The sequence below is a fragment of the Sardina pilchardus genome, chromosome 14 (assembly GCF_963854185.1).
Source record: "Sardina pilchardus chromosome 14, fSarPil1.1, whole genome shotgun sequence".
NCBI lineage: Eukaryota > Metazoa > Chordata > Actinopteri > Clupeiformes > Clupeidae > Sardina > Sardina pilchardus.
In genome coordinates this window covers 15,307,786-15,331,853 of record NC_085007.1, presented here as the reverse complement: position 1 = coordinate 15,331,853, position 24,068 = coordinate 15,307,786, and the positions used below count along the sequence as shown (strand labels likewise).

Sequence of the window (24,068 nt, the reverse complement as noted above, 5' to 3'; positions counted from 1 at the left end):
GGGAAAAAGCCAGTTCCTGCTGAATGTTGTATTGCAGTCGCGGACACGTGAGTGGGGAGGCGGAAGGGCAGAGGGTTTGGCAGTGTCGTGCTCGTGAGAGGCTACGGCTCCTCAGGCGAGCGAAAGCCATCCACAGCTTCGGCCTCAGCCTGCCACCATCCCCGAGGTTTCAGTCCCGAAAAATACAACATAAAATAAAATTAAAAATAAAAAAACAGACAAATTGCGATTGAGATAAATCTCAACAAAACATTAATGGCACTGATGTTCCAGGTTACTCATAAGTAATTACATGATAAAAATTGACAGTGAAATCAAACAAAATAATAATTTAAAAAAAACACTCAAACCCTTCCCTCCCACAACCGGACAAGTCCCGTTTTGTTTTTCACAGTTACTCATATCTACAGTACGTTTGTTTTACCCTAGAACACACATAAGCAGTAGGCCTGGGTTTTGTTGCAATGGGTTCATTTTCTGCATCTTTTTTTTTTTTTTTGCTTCCCATTTTGCATGTTGCTCCATAAAGTTTTCTTTCCTTTTGATAGAAGGAGAAGGAAAAAAATTGAGCTTCGTTATGTGGTCCATAAAGACGGAAAAAAAGAAGAAGAGTATTTACAGAAGTCAGTATTTCCTTTGTTCCTCCCCTGCACACACAGAGACTACAAGAGGACAAACGCTGGGCAGATCAGAATACCTCTCGGAAAGCAAAAACTCAAATCAAAAGGGGGAAAAAAATCATCACAATCAAATTTAAGGCCTTTGTCTATGTGGTGAAGAGGCAGGAACAACCACACACAGACACGCACACTTGCACGCACGCACGCACGCACACACACACACACACACACACACACACACACACACACGCACTCACTCACAAACACAAGGTCACACATCATTTTTTCCCATTTGCTCTCCGTTGCGTTGTGCATACACATAAATGCACACAACTCAATCATCTCTCTCTCTCTTTCTCTGTCTCTCACACACACACATACACATACACACACACGCACACACACACACACACACACACACACACACACACACACACACACACACACGCACGCACGCACGCACGCACGCACGCACGCACGCACGCACGCACACACACGCACACACACACACACACACACTCAAACACGCATCTCCAAACTTCACCCTCTCATTGACAGACGAAAAGCATCCTTGTGTTCTCTCTCCCTGGGCCTAGGCGTGGCCAGAGCCAGATAGCTCGCTAGCCCAGGATGTCCAGGTAGACTGGCGATGCTTTGGCCAGGCTCTGCAGGAGGCTGTGGATCTCTTTAATGTTGAGTCTCATGTAGGGTTCACGCTGCCAGCAGCCCAGCATCAGATCGTACACTTCCTTGGGACAGGTGCGAGGTCGCTGGAGCACCCTGCCCTGGGTGATGCACTCAATGACCTACAGGGGGTGCCACAGAGTAAAAAATAAGTTATGGAGGCAGTGGAGTAAGTCAAGTTCAAGTGACTGATTAATGAGAGTTAATGGGATAAAGTGTGGTATTTTCAGTGATGCATTTAGAGATGTCACACTCGCAGTACATAAAGTATTTATGTGATATATTCTCCTTGATATCTTTAATTTCATTTCATTACCTTGAATTTCCCCTTGGGGATCAATAAAGTATCTATCTATCTATCTATCTATCTATTTCATCAGACCTTTCTTCACTGCTGTCCAACACTTCAATACCTGTTGAAATTATGCTAATGAATGCCCTATGTCATTACAGATCTACTGTTGGGGTGTTCCCACAGAATCAATGTCACCATATAATCTCAGTTAAGTATTTTGAGCATACTGGCTGTCAACACCTTTCCTTTATCGAGAGCTAACTTTGGTTCAAGTCACTGACTAACGTTAGGCATCTCAAGCAAACAGAGAAGGAGAGGAGAAGACCCAGAGGCGTCTGACCTCGTTGTTGGAGAGCTGGTACCAGGGCTGCTTGCCGTAGGTGAAGATCTCCCAGAGCACTACGCCCAGACTCCATACGTCGCTCTCGGTGGTGAACCTCCGGTACATGATGCTCTCTGGGGGCATCCAGCGGATGGGCAGCATGGTGTGGCCTCCCACCTACACACACACACACACACACACACACACACACACACAGATGTATGGTGTTATAGATTAACCTCTATACACATTAATGACAGATTCAGGCAGACTTTTATATCTCAGATGTGCTGCTTCATGATGAACACGAACACACACACACACACACACACACACACACACACACACACACACACACATCTGTGCACATCTGTAAGGATGGAATGTACACTGAATCATACAGCAGAGGGAGCCATTGAGGCACACACAGATGAGCACACGCACACACTCACTCACACACACACACACACACACACACACGCACACACTTCCAGGCCATGCCACAGTGTCACAGACCTCCTGAGACTGAGGCTACATACTGAGAGAAGCCCTGTCAGCCATATGTAGTATATATAGCAAGCACATCTACACGGCTCCTCATTTATTCCATATTACATACTGACATCAATACATTAAAGTGGGTAGCTTGCGTCCTTCATTAATTGCTCTTCAGCATTCTGAGCTGGGTCAAATGTGGATCAAAGAAGCTTATTCACTTATTTACTGACAAATATTTACTGTGCAGCAAGCAGCAACAACAGTGAGAGCAAAGTGCAAGCTCTCTATTGAAGGACAAAATTTAAACTAAGTCTGTCCATTTTGCACCATTGCCCCTTATATCCATGGAAACTGCAGTTTGGTGGGGATTAGTGAATTTGCATTTAAATGGCATTTAAAGAGATAAACAGTGCTGGGGGGGGAGTTATTATAACTGTAACTCACTGGTGTCTGTATAGCAGACCGCAGACTTCAAACTGCATTTCAGCATTAGTGTAGTGTGCGTGTCTGTGTGTGTGTGCATCGGGGGTGGGGGTTGGACTGATGAATTGTGTGGTATGTCGAGTTACAATATTATAGAGAGTTACAACCTTTTGTTTTTGTAGTGTGGCATTAATACAGTCAAGTGTCTTTATCTGTTCCAGATCATGGCAGATAGCTGTTACTACTCTGAAACGATGGAGGCAGAAGGGACCACAATTGTTGTATAACAGCAGAGGCCTCACTGCAGAAAACACTGTAGGTGGTTTTGCTTTTTCAATACTATCCCTGTAGAATTACAGAATTACAGTTGATGTCTACAAGAAAGTCTTGATATTACTGTATGCTAATAGCCTGCGTGTTCCCATCCTGCCTTGCGCGGTGATTTGATTCACGCTGCTAAGGCAGTCTGGAAACTACCGCCCAAATTTTTTTTGCCTGAGATAGGGGACCAATCACAGAAAAGGGGGGAAAGCAAGACGATGATGAACTATGCACAGACGCATTTGATAGACATCCGTGGCGCCCAATGAACGGATCTGGGCATTTTTTTTAAAATATGAGAAAATGAACGTCTGGTTGGCAGACCACGCCTCATTTGAGAAGTGGTAGGCACTAGCCAGGCTAGTATGCTAAAATGTTTAATTGTTATTTATCTCCCTCAGAAAAAGACGTTGTAAGATAATTACAGCGTATGAAAATGCCCTGTACTGTTATTCCAAAGTCTTCTTCTTCTTCTAACGTACGATTTAAATGAGAAAACAATGTTAACAAATGACTTACAATGGAACTTACATGTACACCTAGAGAGAAGGAGGTGTAAGTTAGTGTCATTTTTAAGTCTTAACTTAGTGTTATGCTGAAACTATTTTGCATTGTGCAACATGTTACATTTTAGTAGCTCGTAATCTTCAACGTAGTGCCAGTTTACGTTAGAACAAAGATAGTACTTACGTTCAACTGGTGCAACAGGCTGCAGGCCACCTGCAGCAACTGTCAATTTCTCAGGCTTTATGCATACAATCTCATTTTCTTAAGACTACAGATCCTGTTCAACTGTTAACTCTGTTCACAACTGTTTCAAAATGAAAGTCCTCCCTACATGGATACTCTAGTAATCATGAGCACCCAAGTACCATGAGTACCCTAGCCACAGCCTAGCAACCACTTAAGTTACAGTTAAAACCTAGCAACCAACATAGCAACCAAAATTATTAACCTAGCAACCAGCATAGCAACCACCACAACTAACTTAGCATCAGCCTAGCAACAATCTCAAGTACCCTAGCAACAACCAATCAACCACTTCCACAATGACAACATAGTAGCCAACATGATTACAAAGCAACCACTTGAGTTACTACAGCAACAACTACCCGAGCAACAACCTAGCAACCATCTTGATTACCCTAGCAACAGCCTAGAAGCCACCACTATAATGTCAACCAAGCAACCATCATAGCAACAAACATAACTACCCTAGTAACCAGCATAGCAACCACTTTATTTTGGACAGCAACCACCATATGTTCCCTAGCAATAACCTAGCAACCATCTGAATTATCCTAGCAACTACCAATATAATGTCAACCTAGCAACCAATATGATTACCCTAGCAACCACCATAGCAGCCACTTTATTTTGCATAGCAACCACCATAAGTACCCTAGTAACACCCAACCATTATTTATTTTGCATAGCAACCACCACTATAATGGCAACCTAGCAACCACCATAGCAACCAACCTGATTACCATAGTAACCAGCATAGCAACCACTTTATTTAGCATAGCGACCATCATATGTACCTTAACAACACCACTGTACCTATCTCTGCATTTTCTGCTTTTACTTTGTATGATATTTTACATCATATTTTTTTGCATTTTCATGCACTGGTAATTCCTTGGAATTGAATTTCCATTTATTCTTCAAACCAGTTTTTTCTGCATCTAATTTTCACATACAAACTTCATTCAACATCATTGCCTAGGTCTCCCGAACAACATTGATGTTTGACAACTTCATACTTTTTAAGATATTTGCCATAAAACATGCAACAATTTCCCCATCGTAAATCAACGTTCATGTCATCATGCTTTTTCATCAGCGTCTCAACGGCCCCTTTTCTGTCTAAAACCAAAGGCTGTTCAACTAAAGATGAGCTGCTAAGTAGCCTAGGAAGCGCATTTCACAACATTACTCATTATCTGTCTGGCTATATCCATCTCCATACAGAATAGCGGAAAAAATAGTTTACTGTCTATGGAGAGAAACAGTGAGTCTTAAAGCCGTTGGACAGAGAGATTTATTATCCCATTATTTCATCATCACTTAATAACTGAATACACATCCATTAAACTATTTATTAACATTTATTAAACCATGTCAACCTAGCAAGTACCATAACAACCAACATGATTACCCTAGCAACCACTGTATCCTAACACCCAAGCAACAATCTCAATTACCCTGGCAATAACATAGCAACCACCACTATGTCATAGCAACATATTTGTCTCTTGTTTTAAATATAAAGTTAACATTTAACTGAGGTCACACAACCCTTCTTGACAGCAACACATCCAACACTACTGAATCTGAACAAAACACTTAAGATTCAGACCTTCAACGCATAGATTCAGACCTTTGTGACACAGGGACAGCAGAGTGAGAATAAAAAAATAACCATTTCTCTCCATCCATGTACTTGAAACTATTCATTAAACTGTCTATCTGTCTATCAACATAAATTAAACTGTTTGTCTATCAGCGTTCATTAAACTATCTAAAATCCAATAACCTGTTCATCAACATCCACCAATATCTTTGTCTAATTCAATTACTACTTATGCATTTTAACTGCATTTCTAGTTACATTTCCAACATCAATATTTGGTGGTACCTATCTCTATATTTTAAGATTTACATTACATTTACATGTGTCAATTTAGCAGATGCTTATCCAAAGGGATGGATGCTATTATTGAATGTAAACAAAGGGATAAGTCCAGTTTAATAGCTGATGAGACATTAAACAAATGGATGTTGAGTACACAAAATGTAATTAATCCTTACTCTAAGATACAGAAAAGAAAAATTGTAACCTACAGGCAATTCTGCTGTCTCTAAAATATCTAGAAGTGATTTTCTATGATGGTGAACTGGACCGCACAGGTGCTATATATAGCAACCAAATTACTTTGTACCCACTGAAGGCAATTGTTTGTCATCGATACCAAGACCCATTAAGTGGCAATGGGGTTCCAAGTCTAAAATGGCTGTCACAATCTATTTTGTATCTTTGTCTCCTTATTTTGTATAGAAGTTTGCCTCTACAAGTGCAAAACAGTGATGTGAGACAGACTAACCAAGAGGTTTTATTGTGTCTGTGTGGTTACTGTCATTACTGGCCAATTCTAAATATAACATCAATGTTTTATCTATTATTTGGAGAATAATATGTAACTTGAAGAAAAATATCTCTCTGTCCAACCATTGATCGAGCCATAGAGCATCTAATGCTACTACAAATAAAACAATCTTAGCGATCAAGTAATTGATTTGTAATTGGTATTAAATCCATGCTGTCATGTAGCCTGGAAATCCAGACCCAAATCAGGAAAGTTACCTGGCTATCAGTAATGAAAATGGCCCAATGCATTTGAAAATATCACTGCACACAATTTGGATAACACTACGACCAATGTTTACTAGCTGATTCCAGACTTAAATGTTGCAGCACTGTCGCCATCAGTTTAGCCTGCCTCTGGCCCACCTATATCAGATACACACCGATGTGAGTAGTGCAGCTCGGCTCCAAGGGCATGGGTAATGAGCATCATTACTGATTGCCAGGATGACTCGCTGAGTTAATTCAAATTGTGCTCTCACGATAACTCTGGATTTCCAGAGTAGCTGTCATGCTAAATTATTGTGCATACTGTATGTTTAACCAGGCTTACACCATAAGTGCGCCTATGATTCTTTTAGGCTGAACATGAATTAAGAATATAATGTGACATATATATGTTAATGTCTATGACATAAATACAAATAAGATTTACATTGCCAGGGCATCTTTGGTACATACCATGATGAGTAGGACTGAATATATTAACAGGCTACAACTTGATATCACACCACATTTTGCCTAGCACATAAACACACACACACACACACACACACACACACACACACACACACACACGCGCATACTCACGCTCACCCTGTAGTAGTCAGTACTGTACACGTCCCGCGACATGCCGAAGTCGCCGATCTTGACCAGCAAGTTCTCCCCCACCAGGCAGTTGCGTGTGGCCAGGTCCCTGTGGACGAAGTGCTGCGAGGCCAGGTAGACCATGCCTGCGGCAATCTGCTGCGCGATGTGCAGCATCTGGGACTGGGTCAGCTCCACCATCACGCTCTGTTGACCGTCCGCCATCAGCACCGCATCCGGACCGTGGGCCCTGCTCACACACACACACACACACACACACACACACACACACACACACACACACACAAAAACATACAATAGAGAATGTAGAGTTGACGTCATGGTGCATACGCTATAGTGTCATATACATGCTGCCGCCATCTTTGTTGGTATCAGTTGGATGAAGCATTCACTATGCATTGGGACGTACATTTATTAATTTCACAGCTGCTTTCATTCAAAGCAACTTACAAAAATAAGGACTAACATTCAACCACAATACAAAGGAGACCTTAGGTAACAATTGAGCCCATGCAACGACCAACCCTCCAAAAAAAAAATGGAGAGTAATGGAGACGTTGCGGACATCAATAGGCAAACCTCGGCAAAAAAATGGAGAGCAAACATGAACGAAAGGAAGGACAGAATAAGGAAGTCTTTGAGGGATACTGGGAAACCATATGTGAATCAAAGAGAACTAAAACAAGGAAAAAGTCGACCTAAAGAGTTGAGTGGAAGAACCATATATGTACAAAGTATCTATCTAACCTTAGCACTTACAGTCAGGTACAGTCAAGTAAAATAAAAATATATGATATAATGTTCACATCCCATATTAAAAATGTTATTATTAAAATGTGAAAATATGGACCTATATGGTTCTTCGTCTCAAGGCCTAAATTAATACTACATCAATCAATATTGTTGACAGACTCTCACTCACAGGCACACATGCATGCATGAATGCACACACTCACTCACTCACTCACAGACACACGAGCACATACACATACATAGTATACATATAAATTACACACACAAGCACATAAAAACATACACACAAATATGCCAATCCATATATTGCACACATATACAATATAGATAGACGTCAAAAATGATACATTTAAGCTTAAATACAGATATAAAAATATCCAAATCTCTACTAACATAAACACAAGCATTAATACATATTAGCAACATCAACTTCTAACTTTGTGGTACAGTGAATCAAATAAGCGACGTGTATAGCTAGTCTAACAGTGCATGTTGTGTATTTATTGTGTTACATCCGAGCACACACACAGACACAAATACACAAACAAGCACACCCTCACACCAACTCACCTGAGGAACTTATTGAGGTCACCGTGTTTCATGTACTCGAATACCATGATAAGGGGGTCGCTCTCCACACACACGCCGTAGAAGGTGACAATGTGCTCGTGTTGCAGGTTGGTCAGCAGCTCGGCCTCGCGGTAGAAATCCGCCCGGCCACTCTCGCTGGCCTCCTTCAGTGTCTGCAGGACACAGCACACATAGGACACACACACACACACACACATACACACACATAACAATCCATCACCATCACAGCCACTGTGCTGGACGCGAGGCCTACATAAAACCAGGCCTCCAGGATTAATAGGTCCTGAAGCAAGAAGAGGGCAATTACTTTACTGGTCCTTGACAGAAACCAGGAAGGGATGAGAACCAGCAGCAGTGGCCATTAAGAATGTCTGTGGGCTAACTGCACGGGAATGTGGAGAAAAACACAGAGTGGGGACAGGATAACGGCCTCAAGAGTGGAGCTTAGAAATGTATGTGTGTGGTTTGCATGTGTCGCTATGTGTATGTGTGTGTTTGTGTGTGTGTGTGACAGAGAGAGAGCGAGAAAGAGAGAGAGAGAGAGAGAGAGAGAGAGAGAGAGAGACAAGGTGACCTCTGCTTGATGTGACGTTTGAGAGAAATATTATATTATTATTAGGGACCGAGCACCAAAGGGCACAAGGCCCAATTGTTTCTGTAAGGATTCATATCATTACAGTTGGCTGTATCCCGCTGCTCTTTGCCTTTTTTTAAAGTGGTTCTCATGGGCAAAAACTCATGAAATTTGGCACACACAACAGGTGCCTGATAAAGCTGTCATAGTCAAAGACTTGGCCCCAAATTTGGTAGGCGTGTGTAACTCCCCAAAACAAACACCTTTGTTTGTTTTGGATACATTAGCTACACCCAACAGGAAGTGAGATTTTGGGATTTTGTGGGTTGTGCACATGAACAATTTTGATGTACTGTTGTTGGCATATAGTTTCATCTACGCAAACCAAATGTGGTAGATGTGTGTAACTCCTCAAGACGAACAACTTTCATTATGTACATTTCATTAACCACACCCAACAGGAAGTGAGATTTTGTATGTTGTGACACATGATCAATTTTGACATAATTTTGACGATTCATCTGATTCATGTCAAATATGGAATATATCATGTCAAGATCTTGTTGATTAGACGGAGAAGCTCTTTGTTGTAATATGAGGAAATGGCAATATGATGAATTTGCATACCTCACCACATAAACAAGAAATGTGTGATATATTTGCCATGCATTGCTTGACATGGCTAGACTGGGTAAACCCAGTCCGATCTGCCACCGATTGGATATCTCCCTGCAGCTCAGGCTGGAAACCTACACGTTTATCTCTCCTCCTTCCGTTACAAATTTGCGGGGACCAATCACAAACTGGCTTATCCACCTGGCGCAACCAGATCGTTCATCTGATTGGTTGAAGGACTAGCCTATCCAAGCATACAGCATCATTTGAACTATGCCCATTAATCACGCCTCTTGTGCCGTAGAAATACAGCATATTAATGTTCATTCTCAAACGACTGAGCTTGGTCTGGTAATAGCCAGGCTATGACATGGCTCAAACCTCAATTGTTATGGTAATGATGATATTGACATACATGATGATATTTGGCATACAGTAATTTCCTGTGTATTAGTCGCATTGTGCATAAGCCACAGGACAGTGTTAATATAATTATAAAATTATAGTTTTGTAGTTATAAAACTACTCATATTAGTTTTGTATTCAGTATATATTATGGTTCTATTAGATTGTGCCGGCAAAAATTATACCACATTTTGGTGGAAACTGCACCACTCAGTGGATTGCCTGCAAAATCTTATAACTTGCTCAGAATGCTTAGTATTTGTCTCAAAAGCAAATCTATTTTGATCAACATGTCAGCACCATCAGTATGAAAAGTTCCTTTGTCACTGTTATGAACAAAAGTCCAAACGCTCAGCAATGTTATTATGATAATAGTTGCTTTGGTGCATTTCTCGGATCAGAATTGAACATTTCAAACTGCAATAGTACCAGGGACCAGGATCCAGGACAGAACCTCGACATCAGCAGAAATAGAACCAGGCGATGAACTCACTCAACCCTAACAGAATGGACTAGAAATATTAGTCGTGCCCACGGCCGAATCAAGAGTGACCGATCACGAGCCACTGAGGGGAGCAGCTCACTGAGCTAACCAGACATCTCGTGATATGAGCCGATGCTTTCCGGCCAGAGAAATCAATGAGGGTCAGCATGATCTATACGAGCTGCTGCTTTGAGTGCACGTTCCAGGAGTTACACAGGATGTATGGGCAGCATCCGAGGACCAGGCTATCATATGACCTCATGTAACAGGAGACAAATGAATGCATCGTCCTCTACAAGAAAACACAAGAGGTGCTTGAAACGAGGCCAGTAGAAAGACCCATAAAAGTGCATTGTGCATTAAGGAGTTGAAGGCAAATACCCATATAATGCAAATGACAGAAAATTGTGGCTACCAACATGTATTAAGGATTCAAAATCGCCTACCTGGTGTGTGGTTATTTCATTATAAAATATGAAATACTCCTGAACTGCCAGAAGCATTCTTTTATGTGCTCAATACATATTTTATTTAAAAAAAGGTATTTTGTTTTACCACACAAGGGTTCTTTTCGGAGGAAATCTTTTGTTTCATGGCAGACGTTGAACAGTGACTCATGATATGTCGCTTATTTATCTTCCTGACAAATGTCTTCCACGAGCTTTGCCTGGCAGTAACATGATCTAGTTCTGCTTTCACCATCTTCCGAGGCATGCTTTGGTTCACGGAAACTCTCTCCACCACCGTATGCTGTACTCTATTCTTTCAGTGTAATGCCGTTAAACCCGTGAATATCAATTCATTGGAAACATTTCTTTGGAAAATATTGATTATGGCACCTCAGATTGGAAATGAAGTTGAAAATGGCCAACAATTAGATTCATACCTCCCACAATGTGCTAGATGCGGCATTGCAATCTATCACAGTTAAGCATTCAATACAGTACAATATTCTGCAAATCCAATTCCTTAAAATGATTTTGCATCTTTGCGGGAAAATGGATACATGGACACTCGCCTATAAATGATAGTAGCATGAAACTGATTTGTACCTCCACAGATACTGATACAGATACAGATGAATGAACCACTGTGTATTGCAAAGTCAGAGCTGTGTACCTTGACAGCCACCAGTATCTTGTCCTGGTCTGGTGACAAACTGTAGCACTCTGCCAGAAAAACCTTCCCAAAAGCGCCTTCTCCCAGCTCTCTCTTCAAGACGATGTTGTGGCGCTTGATGTGTTGCACAACTGGGAACAAGAAACATTCACTCTTATTCTTACAAGACCTGTACACAGATGTCACATTAACCTCTGATAAGTGTGTTTGTTTACAAAAGTGCATATGCACCAGATAACAGTCCAAACATTTTGTACGCATGAGGTTAACATAATCTAGTCAGCCTGCATTTGACTCTGCAAAATCAATCATGAAATTGTTCCTCAAATGTTTTCTTTTTTCATTCTTTTCTTTTCTTTTAAGTAGGAGAGCAGTAGCCATCCCAATGTCATTGCCATGGTAATAGCAGGGGTGGTCACTATGACAACTGGCCAGTGGCGGGGCCCAGGGCTCAGATTTATTCTGGAGGGACCGGATCGCTGGCAGCTGCCATTCTGGCTCGCCGCGCGCCATGGCAACTCACACGTGTCCGTCTTCAGAAGGCTGCCAGTGTTGCGGAAGTACTGCGGGTTCTCGATGACTGGGATCTTTGTCATTCCGATAAAGACGGCGTCAGGGCCCATCTCCGAGGACGACGGGGTGTTGTTGCCGTTGGAGACGTGGTGGAGAGGACTGGCGGAGTCATCATCGTTACTGATGACGGATGAGGAGCCTGATGGAAGCGGAGACAAAATTACATTTAGGCACAGAAGCAGCTTCTCCCAGCTAGGGTCAGTACAACAACAAATAACATCACACATGCAAACAACAAGCTATATCCTATATGAAAAATCATTTGCAATTGTTCACTGCCGTAATTATGAACAGAACACTTGGTCCACAAATACCATGACAATTACACGGCCCCAGACAAAATGGGCATAAAACCCAAATCTAGACAACCAAACAAATCTGTTTTTAATGATTTGTTTTCACGGCTCTAGACCTAGTTCTCATTTCAGTTGTGTTGTATTCTTCTGCAGTGACATGCCTACCTTTAAGGCCAAACTTTGAGTTCCTCCCGTACTTTAGAATGACGAGCATGAGGATGCACCCTGTCAGTGCGACACCAGCCACTCCAACCACAGCATACACCTACAAAGAATAGATAGATAGATAGATAGATAGATAGAAATCACCACTCCTTTTCTTCCCATAATCTTATTCTCACCATATTATAGGTTCATAAGCTTATCAGTGCTCTGATACTTACAGCCACCTTGTCCTCAGATAGTGGGGGTGGAGTTTCTGTGCAAGTAGAAACAGACAGAAAAATTTATGATGGAGAAGTACACACAGCAGTATAAATCATTATTTCATTTCTTCCCCTGATATTATTGCAGTATGTGTTTTTGACATTGAAGCTAACCGATGGCTCTCAAACACAAAATGAGTAGCCTTGTAACAAGAAAGGCCACCATCTTGAGATCACCTGTTTAAGTTTCTAATACCACACCAAAAATTCATAACCATTTTAATTTCACTCAGGGTCTGAACCGAAATGTTTTATCCAAGTAGCGAAACAAATGTGGCAGAACACTGAAGTGACTATAAATCAGAAATGGTTTGTAGGATCTCTGATCAAAAGGAATGCAAAAATAATAGGGTACCATACCTGTGTCTGTGTCAGAAGAAGTTGCCATCAAGTATCACATCCAGAAGAGCAGCATTCACGGATGACAAGACAATATATCATTTACATGTTGATCTATTAACTCAAGCAGCACAATCCATTGTGATGCTTAAAATCATCCATATTTCATCTATTAAAGGAATAGTTCTGTATTTTACACTTTAAGCCCGTTTTCTGTATTGCCTAGCATGAAAACGAGTGTTAGACACCGAAATTTCGACGATTGAGCCTGTTTGTGGAATTTGGCAGCTTTAGAATGGAGCTCTGTATGGCTTTAACATTGCTCGCTTTGTGCATGGTCTATTCTGTCCTTAAAACACCCCCAAACGTCCGTTTTTAAAAATGTGCAGCTCACCGAGTGGTTACTGGTCTTCAACGGTCTTCTATAGCAAGTTTTGCAGCGAAATACAGCTTCTGTCATCTGTTATCAGGGATTTTCGAAGCTGCCAAATTCTACAAACGGGCTCAATCGTCGAGATTTCGGTGTCAAACACTCGTTTTCATGCTAGGCAATACAGAAAACGGGCTTAAAGTGTAAAATACTGAAATATTCCTTTAATACCACTTATATGATTTTTTTTGCAAACACTACTACTACTACTACTGAATACTGTACCTTGGCACTCAGGAATCCCAATCACGCCACCTGGCATGAGAAAGAAATTATGCTATTTATCTTAGTAGCCTTAGATTCTACACAACTTCTTGTACAGGCCATGGTTATCTCCAAGCTGGACTATTGTAATTCACTGTTAGCTGGCCTACCTGCTTGTATAGTAAGATCATTACAACTGATTCAGAATGCTGCAACACGCCTAGTCTTCAATCAGCCAAAGAGGACACATGTAACTCCTCTTAGTTACCCTCCACTGGCACCCTACAGTGGCCAGAATTACATTTAAATCTCTCACTTTGGCCTACAGGACACAGACTGGATCTGCTCCCTGCTATTTTAATTCAAAGATCAAGATGTACATCACCAACCACCCACTGCGGTCTTCTGATGAGGATTGACCCGTTATAAACGCTAAATCAAATTCAAGTCTCTTTTCCTTAGTGGTTCCATCTTGTTGGAATGAGTTACACTTAAGAAGTGCTTCTTATGGGTTATGTTTTGTATATTATAATATTGTTTATTTTCATTAGGCCGTTGATTGAATTGACATTGTTGTTTATTTTTGCTATTCTCCTTAATGTAGTCTGTCCGTGCCATTGTTAATGCTATTATATGATTGATTGAATGGATGTTATTGTTATTTGCTATTCTTTATTTTCATTGTTTATTTTCATTGGGCTATTGATTGACTTGACACTGTTGTTTATTATTGCTATTCACACTAATGCAGTCTGACCAACGTTTTAAATTGTTCACCTTTAAATTGAACTATTGTATTGTTTTTATTTGTATGTCACCTTGGACAAAAGCTTCTACCAAATCCCATAACCATAACCATAACCATAACCATGACCATGACCATGACCATAACCAACCATCTTCATCATCAGTTTTAATTGGTTGTACTTGCAATTTCACTTTTAAGTGTTGCAACTTCACCATTTCAGAATTGTGAGATTAGATAAACATTGAGCCTCAGAACAACTGACACTCAGAATTAGAACATCCTGAAATGTAAGAAATCTGACATACAATCTAAGTGTGGGAGATTAATTAAATAAGCCAACCATTACAAGATGACAACTAAAGTGAGGTCTGAAGTAGGAGAAAATTACGTCTGAAAGTAGGAGAAAAATGGTATTTTATGAGCTACTTACAGTCGTAGTAAGGTACGGTAGACTCATCTGTAGACAGGAAAAAGTGAAAACAAAAACAAAATTAGTTTTGTTCATGAATATCTAGGTAAACAAAAGTCACAACGTCACAAAGTCACGCAGAGCTCCCCTGTCCATTGATATACGTACTTTCATACGGCGGAGGGGGAATGAAATGGGCCTCCACCCTCTTCTCATCCGTGCCGTACGTGTTCACCGCCACCAGCTTGTACTCGCCGTTGTGGATGTGCGTGGGGTTCTGCAGCTCCAGACAGCCCTCCTTCTCGCTCTCCTTCTCCTCGTAGATGCGCGTCTGCACGTAGCCGTGCTCGATGAGCCGCTCGCCGCCGTGGTACCACTCCAGCCTGGGCAGGGGGTTGCCGCGCACCAGGAAGAAGATGCACCAGTGCGCGTTCTGACGTGGCTCCTGCAGGTGCACGATGGTGGGAGGGACTGACCACGAAGAAAAAACAAGAAGGGGGAGAAGAGGAAGAGGAGAGGAAGAATGACCCACAGGGCACTGGGAGGATTCAGGGGGGGGACGAACCGCAAGAGTGGAGGAGGAGAGAGGAGGAGGTAGAAGAAGAGGAAGAGGAAGAGGAGGACAAGAGGAAAGGAGCTACACAGGAGGAAGAGTCTGACAGTGTTTTAGACAGGAAGGTGCAACAGCTTTTGCAAGTGAGTCCCCTCCCCAGCCACCACCCGGAGTCTGTCCCGGCTATCCACACAACCAGATGGGAGTAATGGCACAGAGAACAGCAGGAAGCAAGGTACCACACACAAGGAAGAGTACAGCAAAGTGGACAGGAAATCAATAAAACTGGCTTAAGGCACTCAGGTGAACCAAAAACATACTTGAATTACACCAAATGAAAATACAACCATCACACAAAGAGTCCACCCTTTGACACAGTCAAAAAAGTTCACCACAGTGGAACTGAGTGAGTCACGCCAGAGGGAGCGAGAAGTTGACAGTAGGAGCTAACTCTTATGAGGAGTCAAGATGACCACACCAGCAGGAGAGAGCGAGGAAATGGCCAGATTATGGGATCTACAGGGGGAGCAGAAACCTCCAGGTTCAGAGAGCGCAACGGCTGTATTGCTCAGTGCATTCTGTCAATCATCTGACCCGCAGTGATCCATGCATCAGTCATCTACATAGATCTGGATGCATCCATGATCCAACGCGTCAGCCATGGCATGGACCTGGATCTGTTAGAATTAATTGGGCAGGGAGGAAAACCCTTCCATCAGAATATGCCTGATCTGCCTGCTCTCTAAAGCACTCAGCAATGGCGCTGTATAAATCAACTAAATTGACCTGAATTGAATAGTTAACTGTACTAAAGGGTAAAAGCAAGTCTGAATGAAGACGAGTTGGGCACCAGTGTCATTTGGCCCCCTCTGAACCTGAAAGCCCCTGAAAGCTTCTGAGCATCCAGCGGTTCGGGACGGCTGTTCTTACAGAGGACGTTGAGCTGCAGGGTGGCCTCCTTCTGTCCCACCACGTTCTCGGCGCTGCAGGTGATTTCCCGGCCGTTGTCCGCTGGCGAGAGCCTGCTGAGGAACAGACTGGACTCCAGCTTGGACGGGTACACCTGGGAGAGTCAAAACAACAGTGTTAATAAAAGAAACCTACTCTAATCTACTCAACAGAGTAATAGTTGAATATCTGAATTTACGGTGCTGATTCTTGATAATTTGATAAGGTCTAGATTCTTCCATACTGGAACTATGCAATACATTGGGATTGAAAACTAAGCAGATTTCTTTTCTTGTTTTGAACAATTGCCATTTTAAAAATGCAAAACCAATTAAAACACAAAGGCAACTGAAACATTAAGCAAAAGAAATGTAAAATGTCTGTGTAGGGCATTGTGAATTTATATTGTTACTCCAGCACCATATCTGGGGTATAGTTCCACATTTACATTATTCATAATACAGAAATACAAAATTGATGCATGGCATATGACTTTACAACATTTACAAGGCTTTCTCTATATCTAACTCGGCACTGCACATGTTCCTGTTGTCGGGAACGACTCAGAGAGCAACTCCTGTTGTATTTCTTTTCCCCTCAAGCCACTAGTCACTGTGACAGTTACTGTAAGTGAGATTGGGTTTCACTAGTACGTACACTACTGCAGACAATCAGTCTTGAGGAACAAAAACAAAGCTAGAATGGGTCGACTGAGGCTACAACATTAAGTGAGGGGATTTGAAAATGTGATTTGTAAGTCTCCCCAGTTAGGCCTTCTGTCTCATCATACATTTTTAAAGCCTAATATAGCGTAATACACTCGATGATGATAATTAATAGAACAGAACAAAAACTTAACTCAAGGTTGATTTATTCTACAGTGGGATTTGTCATAATTGCATTTCTTTGGCGGTCAAATCATTGCTTGTGGTCAGCGAAAGGCAGTGGGGGTTAAAATGCGCCCCAGACAGGAGTCTTTATAACTGAATATTGTTGAGCACAGACTCCAGACTGAGCTAGATGCCTGAGTGGTATGGTAAGTGAGCCCATGGGGGGTTAAATTGTTGGTTTTGTGGTGAGACGTACATGGGGTCATGGATGGATATTGAATGAATATTAGAGGCTGGCAGTCTAAGGAGGGGTAATGTCTGAGGAGTGGTGAGATAGCCTTTCCTGCTAAATGTGATATGAATGTTGGTGGCATAGCCTATGTAAAAATACATAAAAAAAGAGTAAAAATAAATGTGTAAAAATACTTTCAAAATATGTATTCCAAACATAACCTATAGAATAATGTCTATGGGCAAACATTTTTGGATTTGGCATTCTATATATCACTCTGCCTATCCTCTATATTAATAGCTGAATAGACAGGGATTGCAATTCTTTCTTGAAGCAAAGGATTTTCCATTTGTTTGGAGTGGTGAACCAGGCTGGATTGATGTTCAGTACTGAGCACCTTTTTTTGTCATAACTCATTATCAAACTATAAACCATTTCAAAAGGTGAGATCACTGTAAAAGCGTACATACATCTGTGGGTGAAAAGGGTAACTAGAGTTTGTTTTACTCCCAAGCATTCCATACCCTGTATCTACTAGATACTACTGTTACCTCAACACTGGTTGCCAGGGTGTCGGTGTTCCACGTGAACTCTGGGGTGGGATGTCCTGAGACGGTGCAGACCACTGTGGCATCGGTTCCATTCATCTGAGTGAGAATGGATGGTTCCACATTGGCTGTGGGAGGTTCTGCAAGATTGGAACAAAACAATAACTCAGACATTTCAGTCACATATTGTGCAATGCTAATAGAACAATACACTATTAAAGATGTCCCTACATAGTTGAAATGAATACTTCGTTTCTGGCTATCTATTGAAACACTGACATGTGTTTGCTGGCTTTTGGCAGTGGCTGTGTGATTTCCTGAAATCAGAGAATGTTTAGAGGATGCATTGTACATTGTTTTTGGTAGTTTGGTAGTGGGGGAAAAAACCCTCAAAATCACATAGAAGATGTGTTATTAAGGGTTTCAACTAAATCCTCTTGTGTCTGACTTAAACAGTTGAAGGAAGCTTCTTTTCCTCTTCCCTCCTTGTATTACAGTATGGATTGTGATTGTCTAATGGTTCAGTTTCAGAAAACATACTTGGGAAACACTTTCGGATTTTTCCCTGAAGAAACAACTGCTCTGCCAGGACTTAAGTGACAGGAAATACTAAAATCAAATGTTCAAATTTAAATTCAAAATGAGAATAGACTGGGAAAACACTGTTGTTCTAGGTACAGCTTCAGGGAACTACCCCTCTGGAGTGCTGAGAATGGTGGAAGATATGGAGGTCTGAATTGAATTACATGGATATGAAAGCTCCACTGAACATTGATTGGCTCAAATAACACAATACAGTGATCCTCAGAACATCCCAGGTCTAGTACACCGATAAGATTCTGCTGATAATTTACAGTATCTTATAGCCTACTATGCAGATCACTGTGAGTTAGTGAAGATAGTGTTAAGGCATTATTTAAAAGGATGTCATGGTATTTGTTCCATCACACACACACACACACACACACACACACACACACACACACACACACACACACACACACACACACACACACACACACACACACACACACACAATAACAATAACAACAACCACCATCATCAAGCACCTTATATTTTGATATATCACAATCATATCTGATCAATTCTATCACAAAACAGAGCTACCGACACTGGTATTAGTCCTGACGTATACAGCCATTTACATTAATAGATTATGTGTGATGGTCATGGGACATACAGTAGCAATCTCTTTAGTGGTAGGGCAGAGCTTACCGCAGGCTGCCGGGGACAGTCTGGACAGAGACTTTATGCCTCCCTCATAAAAACACTGGAGCTCCTGATTCTCAGTCTCATCCAGGCCCAGCCACAACTTAATCCACATGTTCTCGCAAGAACACTGCAGAGGGTTGCCAGATAAGTACCTATGCAAATAAATGAGCAACCCAACAAAGCTTGTAAATTTAATCTGTATATCATATACAATATCATATAAATTGCTTGTGCATACATATATGTACACAAACAGACATATAGGCTATAAGCCGATGTTTGCACATGCACACACAATCAGAAACTTACAAATATGACATATTTGAATTTTTGAACGCTTTCCATGATAACGTTGACAGGTTATTGTCTTTGAGATTTCTGAAAGATAAAAAAAAAATCATCAGTTGTGGCATGTTCTCCTGACACAACAAGAAAAACACAACACTCAATGTGAAAATGAGTACAACAGACAGTGGTGATTTGATAGGGTGGCAGTTCATGTTGTAATCGTACTTAAGCCATCTCACTTTGCTGACAATCGTACAAACTATGCTAAACTCCCCGGGGAGCTGTAAGAATACTACAGTAGGCATCTGTCATTGAGGCCGTTACATTCAGGACCAAGACAATCCAGACACCATACTGATCAAGACCAGCCACAGCCAGAGTATATCAAATGTACACAAATAAGAACTTGTACTTGGTCTGCAAAAAACAGTTGGTGCATCCCTGGTCAAACCCCAAACTCAAAACTAATACGTCAAGGCAAAGTGAAAAGGTGGAAGTTACTGAACAATAAAGTGGACAATGTGGAGGACAGCAATGGTCACAGAAGGTAGTAATATTTTCAACCTGTGGCCAGGTGTTTAGCCATATTTATAACAATAAAATACCTACTGACAATGTTGCTAGCCACTCTATTGTGCAACAGCGCACCTAAAATACAGATGTGATCAAGAAAGTGGATTGGACCCAAAGTAGTCCTGTACTTCTTATCACCAAGACCTAAACCAAGACAAGACCAAGGCAATATTTTCTCAGAGACTAAGACGGGAGCAAGACCTTGAACTTTGGTCACAATGATCATATCTCATTACTGCGCTTGAAATTTATCTTAGGCTACTGGTCTTTGAATTAGGCATGTTTCCACTCATCCTAAAAAAAAACAACCTAACTGCACTTGAGACAAAATGATTTGGACAAGAATAAGGAAAGGATGATACAACTATCAGGGAGTCATACTGCAGAAGAAAGTAGTGGTAGTGGTAGTGGTAGTCTAGTGAGAAACACAGAAAATTAATAAATTACGCACAGATACTGAAGTCTGGCATTGTAGAGAAAGGCTTTCGGAGATATTGATGACAGTTGAGAGTTTGTCACAGTTCTGTTGAAGGGGAAAGGCAAGGTAAATCAGACAATAACAGCATTAAAATGTATTTTCTCAAATAGGTAGGCTATAAGGATTATTTTCATAATAGAATAATACTTACAGATTCCTGAGATTGAAGTAGGACTTCATATGTGATTCACTGATTGTATATAATCTGTCCTGGTTTGTAATGAATCTATTCAAAGAGACAAAAAAAAACAAAAAAAAACTCACTGAACTGTTGAGTGGAAATTAAATCAATTAGCTCCATATTAATTCTATAGGCCTAGGCTAACAGGCTTAGCCTATATCACTATCTTCTCTGGCCTACAAATAAACAAATAGGCCTGTTTCAATTTCACATTTTCAGAGGCCATGTAAGGGTTTTCAGTTAAGTGCACCAGGGTCTATCGAGGCGAAATTAATGGTCTGACATCTGCTTTCATGTTATACACAGTTTACGCAAATCGAACATGGCTTTAAATAAAGGTAGGCCTATATCAAAATGACGTGATCCTAGTATGCTACATGCCTAAAGAGAGTCCGTTCGTTGAGCCGTTGTCCTGGAAACGGAGTGACATATTTGCGTAGGCGCCGATGCTTGTTGCTTTGCGGACACGCTGGGCTGTGACTACCCCGTAGGAGATGGAATAGTATTCTCTTTAACCCAAATATTTTAGATGAGTAAAGGAGAAAACAGGGGCTTTGAGATCTCAAATGGAACAGAGACACATCCCAAGGCATCCGGCTCCTAATCTTAGGCATGATTATCAGTAGCTCTCGCTCAGGCTTTGTCATTTATTGGAACACGATGCAAGGCTACAGTTCCACCAGTGCATCCCGAAGCACTTAGGCCTACACTCGATTCAATAATCATGTGTGAATCAAGGTGAGAATCATCTTTGAAGCTTTTCGAGGCTTTTAGTGAGAGTGCGTGAAGATTCTATCAGACATTTGGGTTGACCCCCTCCCCTCTCCTCCCCGTCTATTCCTCACGGTCTGGTTTCAGCGGTTCTCTCCGCCAAAACTGTAACCTCAGTAGGCTAGGCTACCTAAGTTCCGTGTCAGTCCGTCTCCAAATCCCCACTGCCTATGTTTTATGTGATCTACCGTTTATTAAGGCTATACAAAAACTACAATATGGCATGCCACTGCCATGCCCATACACCCCTCCAAAAAGATGGGGGAAAGCGCGCACACACAGACACACACACACGCACACACACATCTTCGGCACTCACGCTCACACACACCTTCCTCTAGTAGAAACGGAGGCTGAAGGCACTGATGAAGCCTACGTTAGAGGGCTATCAATATTCGATTATTTAGACTATATTTTCACTGTGCCCACGACCATGCTCGATGTTCATCTACATATGATTGCAATGAGGTTCCTGAATTTGTATTTGTCAAGGTCCTCCGCGTTCTGCTCTACCCTTCTCGGAATGATGGGGGATATGGGAAGGTTACGGATGTCATGGTACACCACCGTCCCCTTAGTCCACATATACTGATTTATTTGTTTATTTATTTCATCCTCTCATCAATTGATTTATTGCATTAGCCTCCATAACATGGTAGGCTGTTCAAGACATTTTTAATAGCGTGCGTTATTGTAAGCACTGCTCATTTGACACGTCACTAAGATCAATCACTCGTTGGGTTTGTCAGTCACACTTACATATCTGTGATGTTTTCCATGTCACTCTCCTCCGCCAATTTGGGGAAATCCTCGATCCCCGGGTCTTGTTCGATACATACAATCCTCGAGGTACTGCAAGTACAGGATGTAGGGCAAGAAGCGGCGCTAAACCCCCAAAGCCCCATCAAAACCCCGTAGAATCCCAAGCGAGCCATTCCACACCCCCCTCCGACCATGGTGGGTCCCAGGATATTCCACCAATATTTGATTAAAGCGCTATTTTGGTTCTTAATTGTTGATATTATCTCAGCAGTATGGTTCAGCAGCGTGGACACGGACGCCACTGATCAGGAAGGCGCAGAGCTGTTCAGTGTGAGGCGCGACTGTCATGGAATGGCCTTTCCCTCTGTCTCCGCAGAATGGTGGTATCACACCATTACATGTCGACGCCGCGAATAAGGGTGCCAAAATCCCCCGTCCTGTGTCAGTAACGGCCGCCCCGTCTCCGAGAAACTGGCACTGGGTGGCAAAAACGTGGCGCCGCAGGCACTATGCAATATCTACGGTGCTGACGCTACATCCAGCGCCGTGGAAGAAAACAAGCAAAACGGGGAGTGCGTGGTGATGTAGCGACAGAGTGCGTGTGCGAGAAAGCAGCGTATACCTGCAGGCGCCTATTGATTACTGCCGCGGACGAGCGCATCTCCTCAAGTCATCGTTATAATTGCATTTACTCAATAATTGGTTAAAATGTGAGCTGCCCTCCGATGCTGTCGGCAATTTGTCACCAATGTAGCTAAAACAGCGTTATTGACCGATTTCTGCATGGCAAGATGAGCTTTCAAAGATAGGCTCCATGTGCAAAAGGATGGACGGGTGCATAGCCTAGCCTATAATAATTCGTAAACTGCGTGACAGGGCAGTGACTGCTAGGGCGCAACATTTTTATTTTTCGGCATTTTCAACACTGACCCTTGATTTCAAGTGGGTGATGAACTCACTCCTGCATACCAACAACCCATAGGTGCGCTTTGAACCCCATGCCATGCATGCGCATGAAGCGCGCGCTCTCAACAATACCACTTTTTCATGGATGGCCATTACCGGAGTGTGACGTGCGCTTTGACGCACAAGATGGGCTGCATCTAAGAAAAATAATTACTAAACAAAATACGTCTGGCTCTGCATTCCAGACGAAAGAGGGCAGGGAAGAAGAGAGAAAAGCACATTGGTTAGATAGCGGTGTAATTTATTGTTTTCCTGTGAGTCTATTTTCGGCTGAATAATCAAGCAATATTTAGAGTTACTATTTTACAATAAACTTATTTAACAGTCCAAATATGTCAGTGTTTCTAAACGGCTGGCATTATACAGACGAGGAGACAAGGGCATATTTTTAAAATCAAGGTAGGTTAGGTTATTTGTAAGTGTAAAGTTACCACTCCATTTGAACAAAATGCCCATGTTGCCAATGCCCAGTGTGTATACAGGGCATGATGTATAAAAACAACAACAACAACAAAAAGGGATAGATAATTTAGAACTGCTGCTAGAACGGCAGATCAAGGTGTAACGTAGTGCGTCCAGAAGAGGGAGACAACGTTTTGGT

At 41.8% G+C, this 24,068-nt stretch overlaps 1 protein-coding gene across 1 annotated transcript; it reads right to left on the bottom strand.

Annotated features, from left to right (window-relative positions):
- Positions 1 to 240: 240 nt before the first annotated feature.
- Positions 241 to 22,674, bottom strand: ntrk2b (neurotrophic tyrosine kinase, receptor, type 2b). Its single transcript, XM_062554429.1, is given in 17 exon segments — positions 241 to 1,426; positions 1,940 to 2,098; positions 7,128 to 7,368; positions 8,463 to 8,635; positions 11,681 to 11,811; positions 12,204 to 12,392; positions 12,715 to 12,814; positions 12,933 to 12,967; positions 13,876 to 13,916; positions 15,269 to 15,575; positions 16,588 to 16,720; positions 18,219 to 18,355; positions 19,452 to 19,600; positions 19,758 to 19,826; positions 20,761 to 20,832; positions 20,939 to 21,013; positions 22,499 to 22,674. Coding segments are annotated over 17 exon segments (2,373 nt in total). The 3' UTR covers positions 241 to 1,240.
- Between the last annotated feature and the right edge of the window lie 1,394 nt (positions 22,675 to 24,068).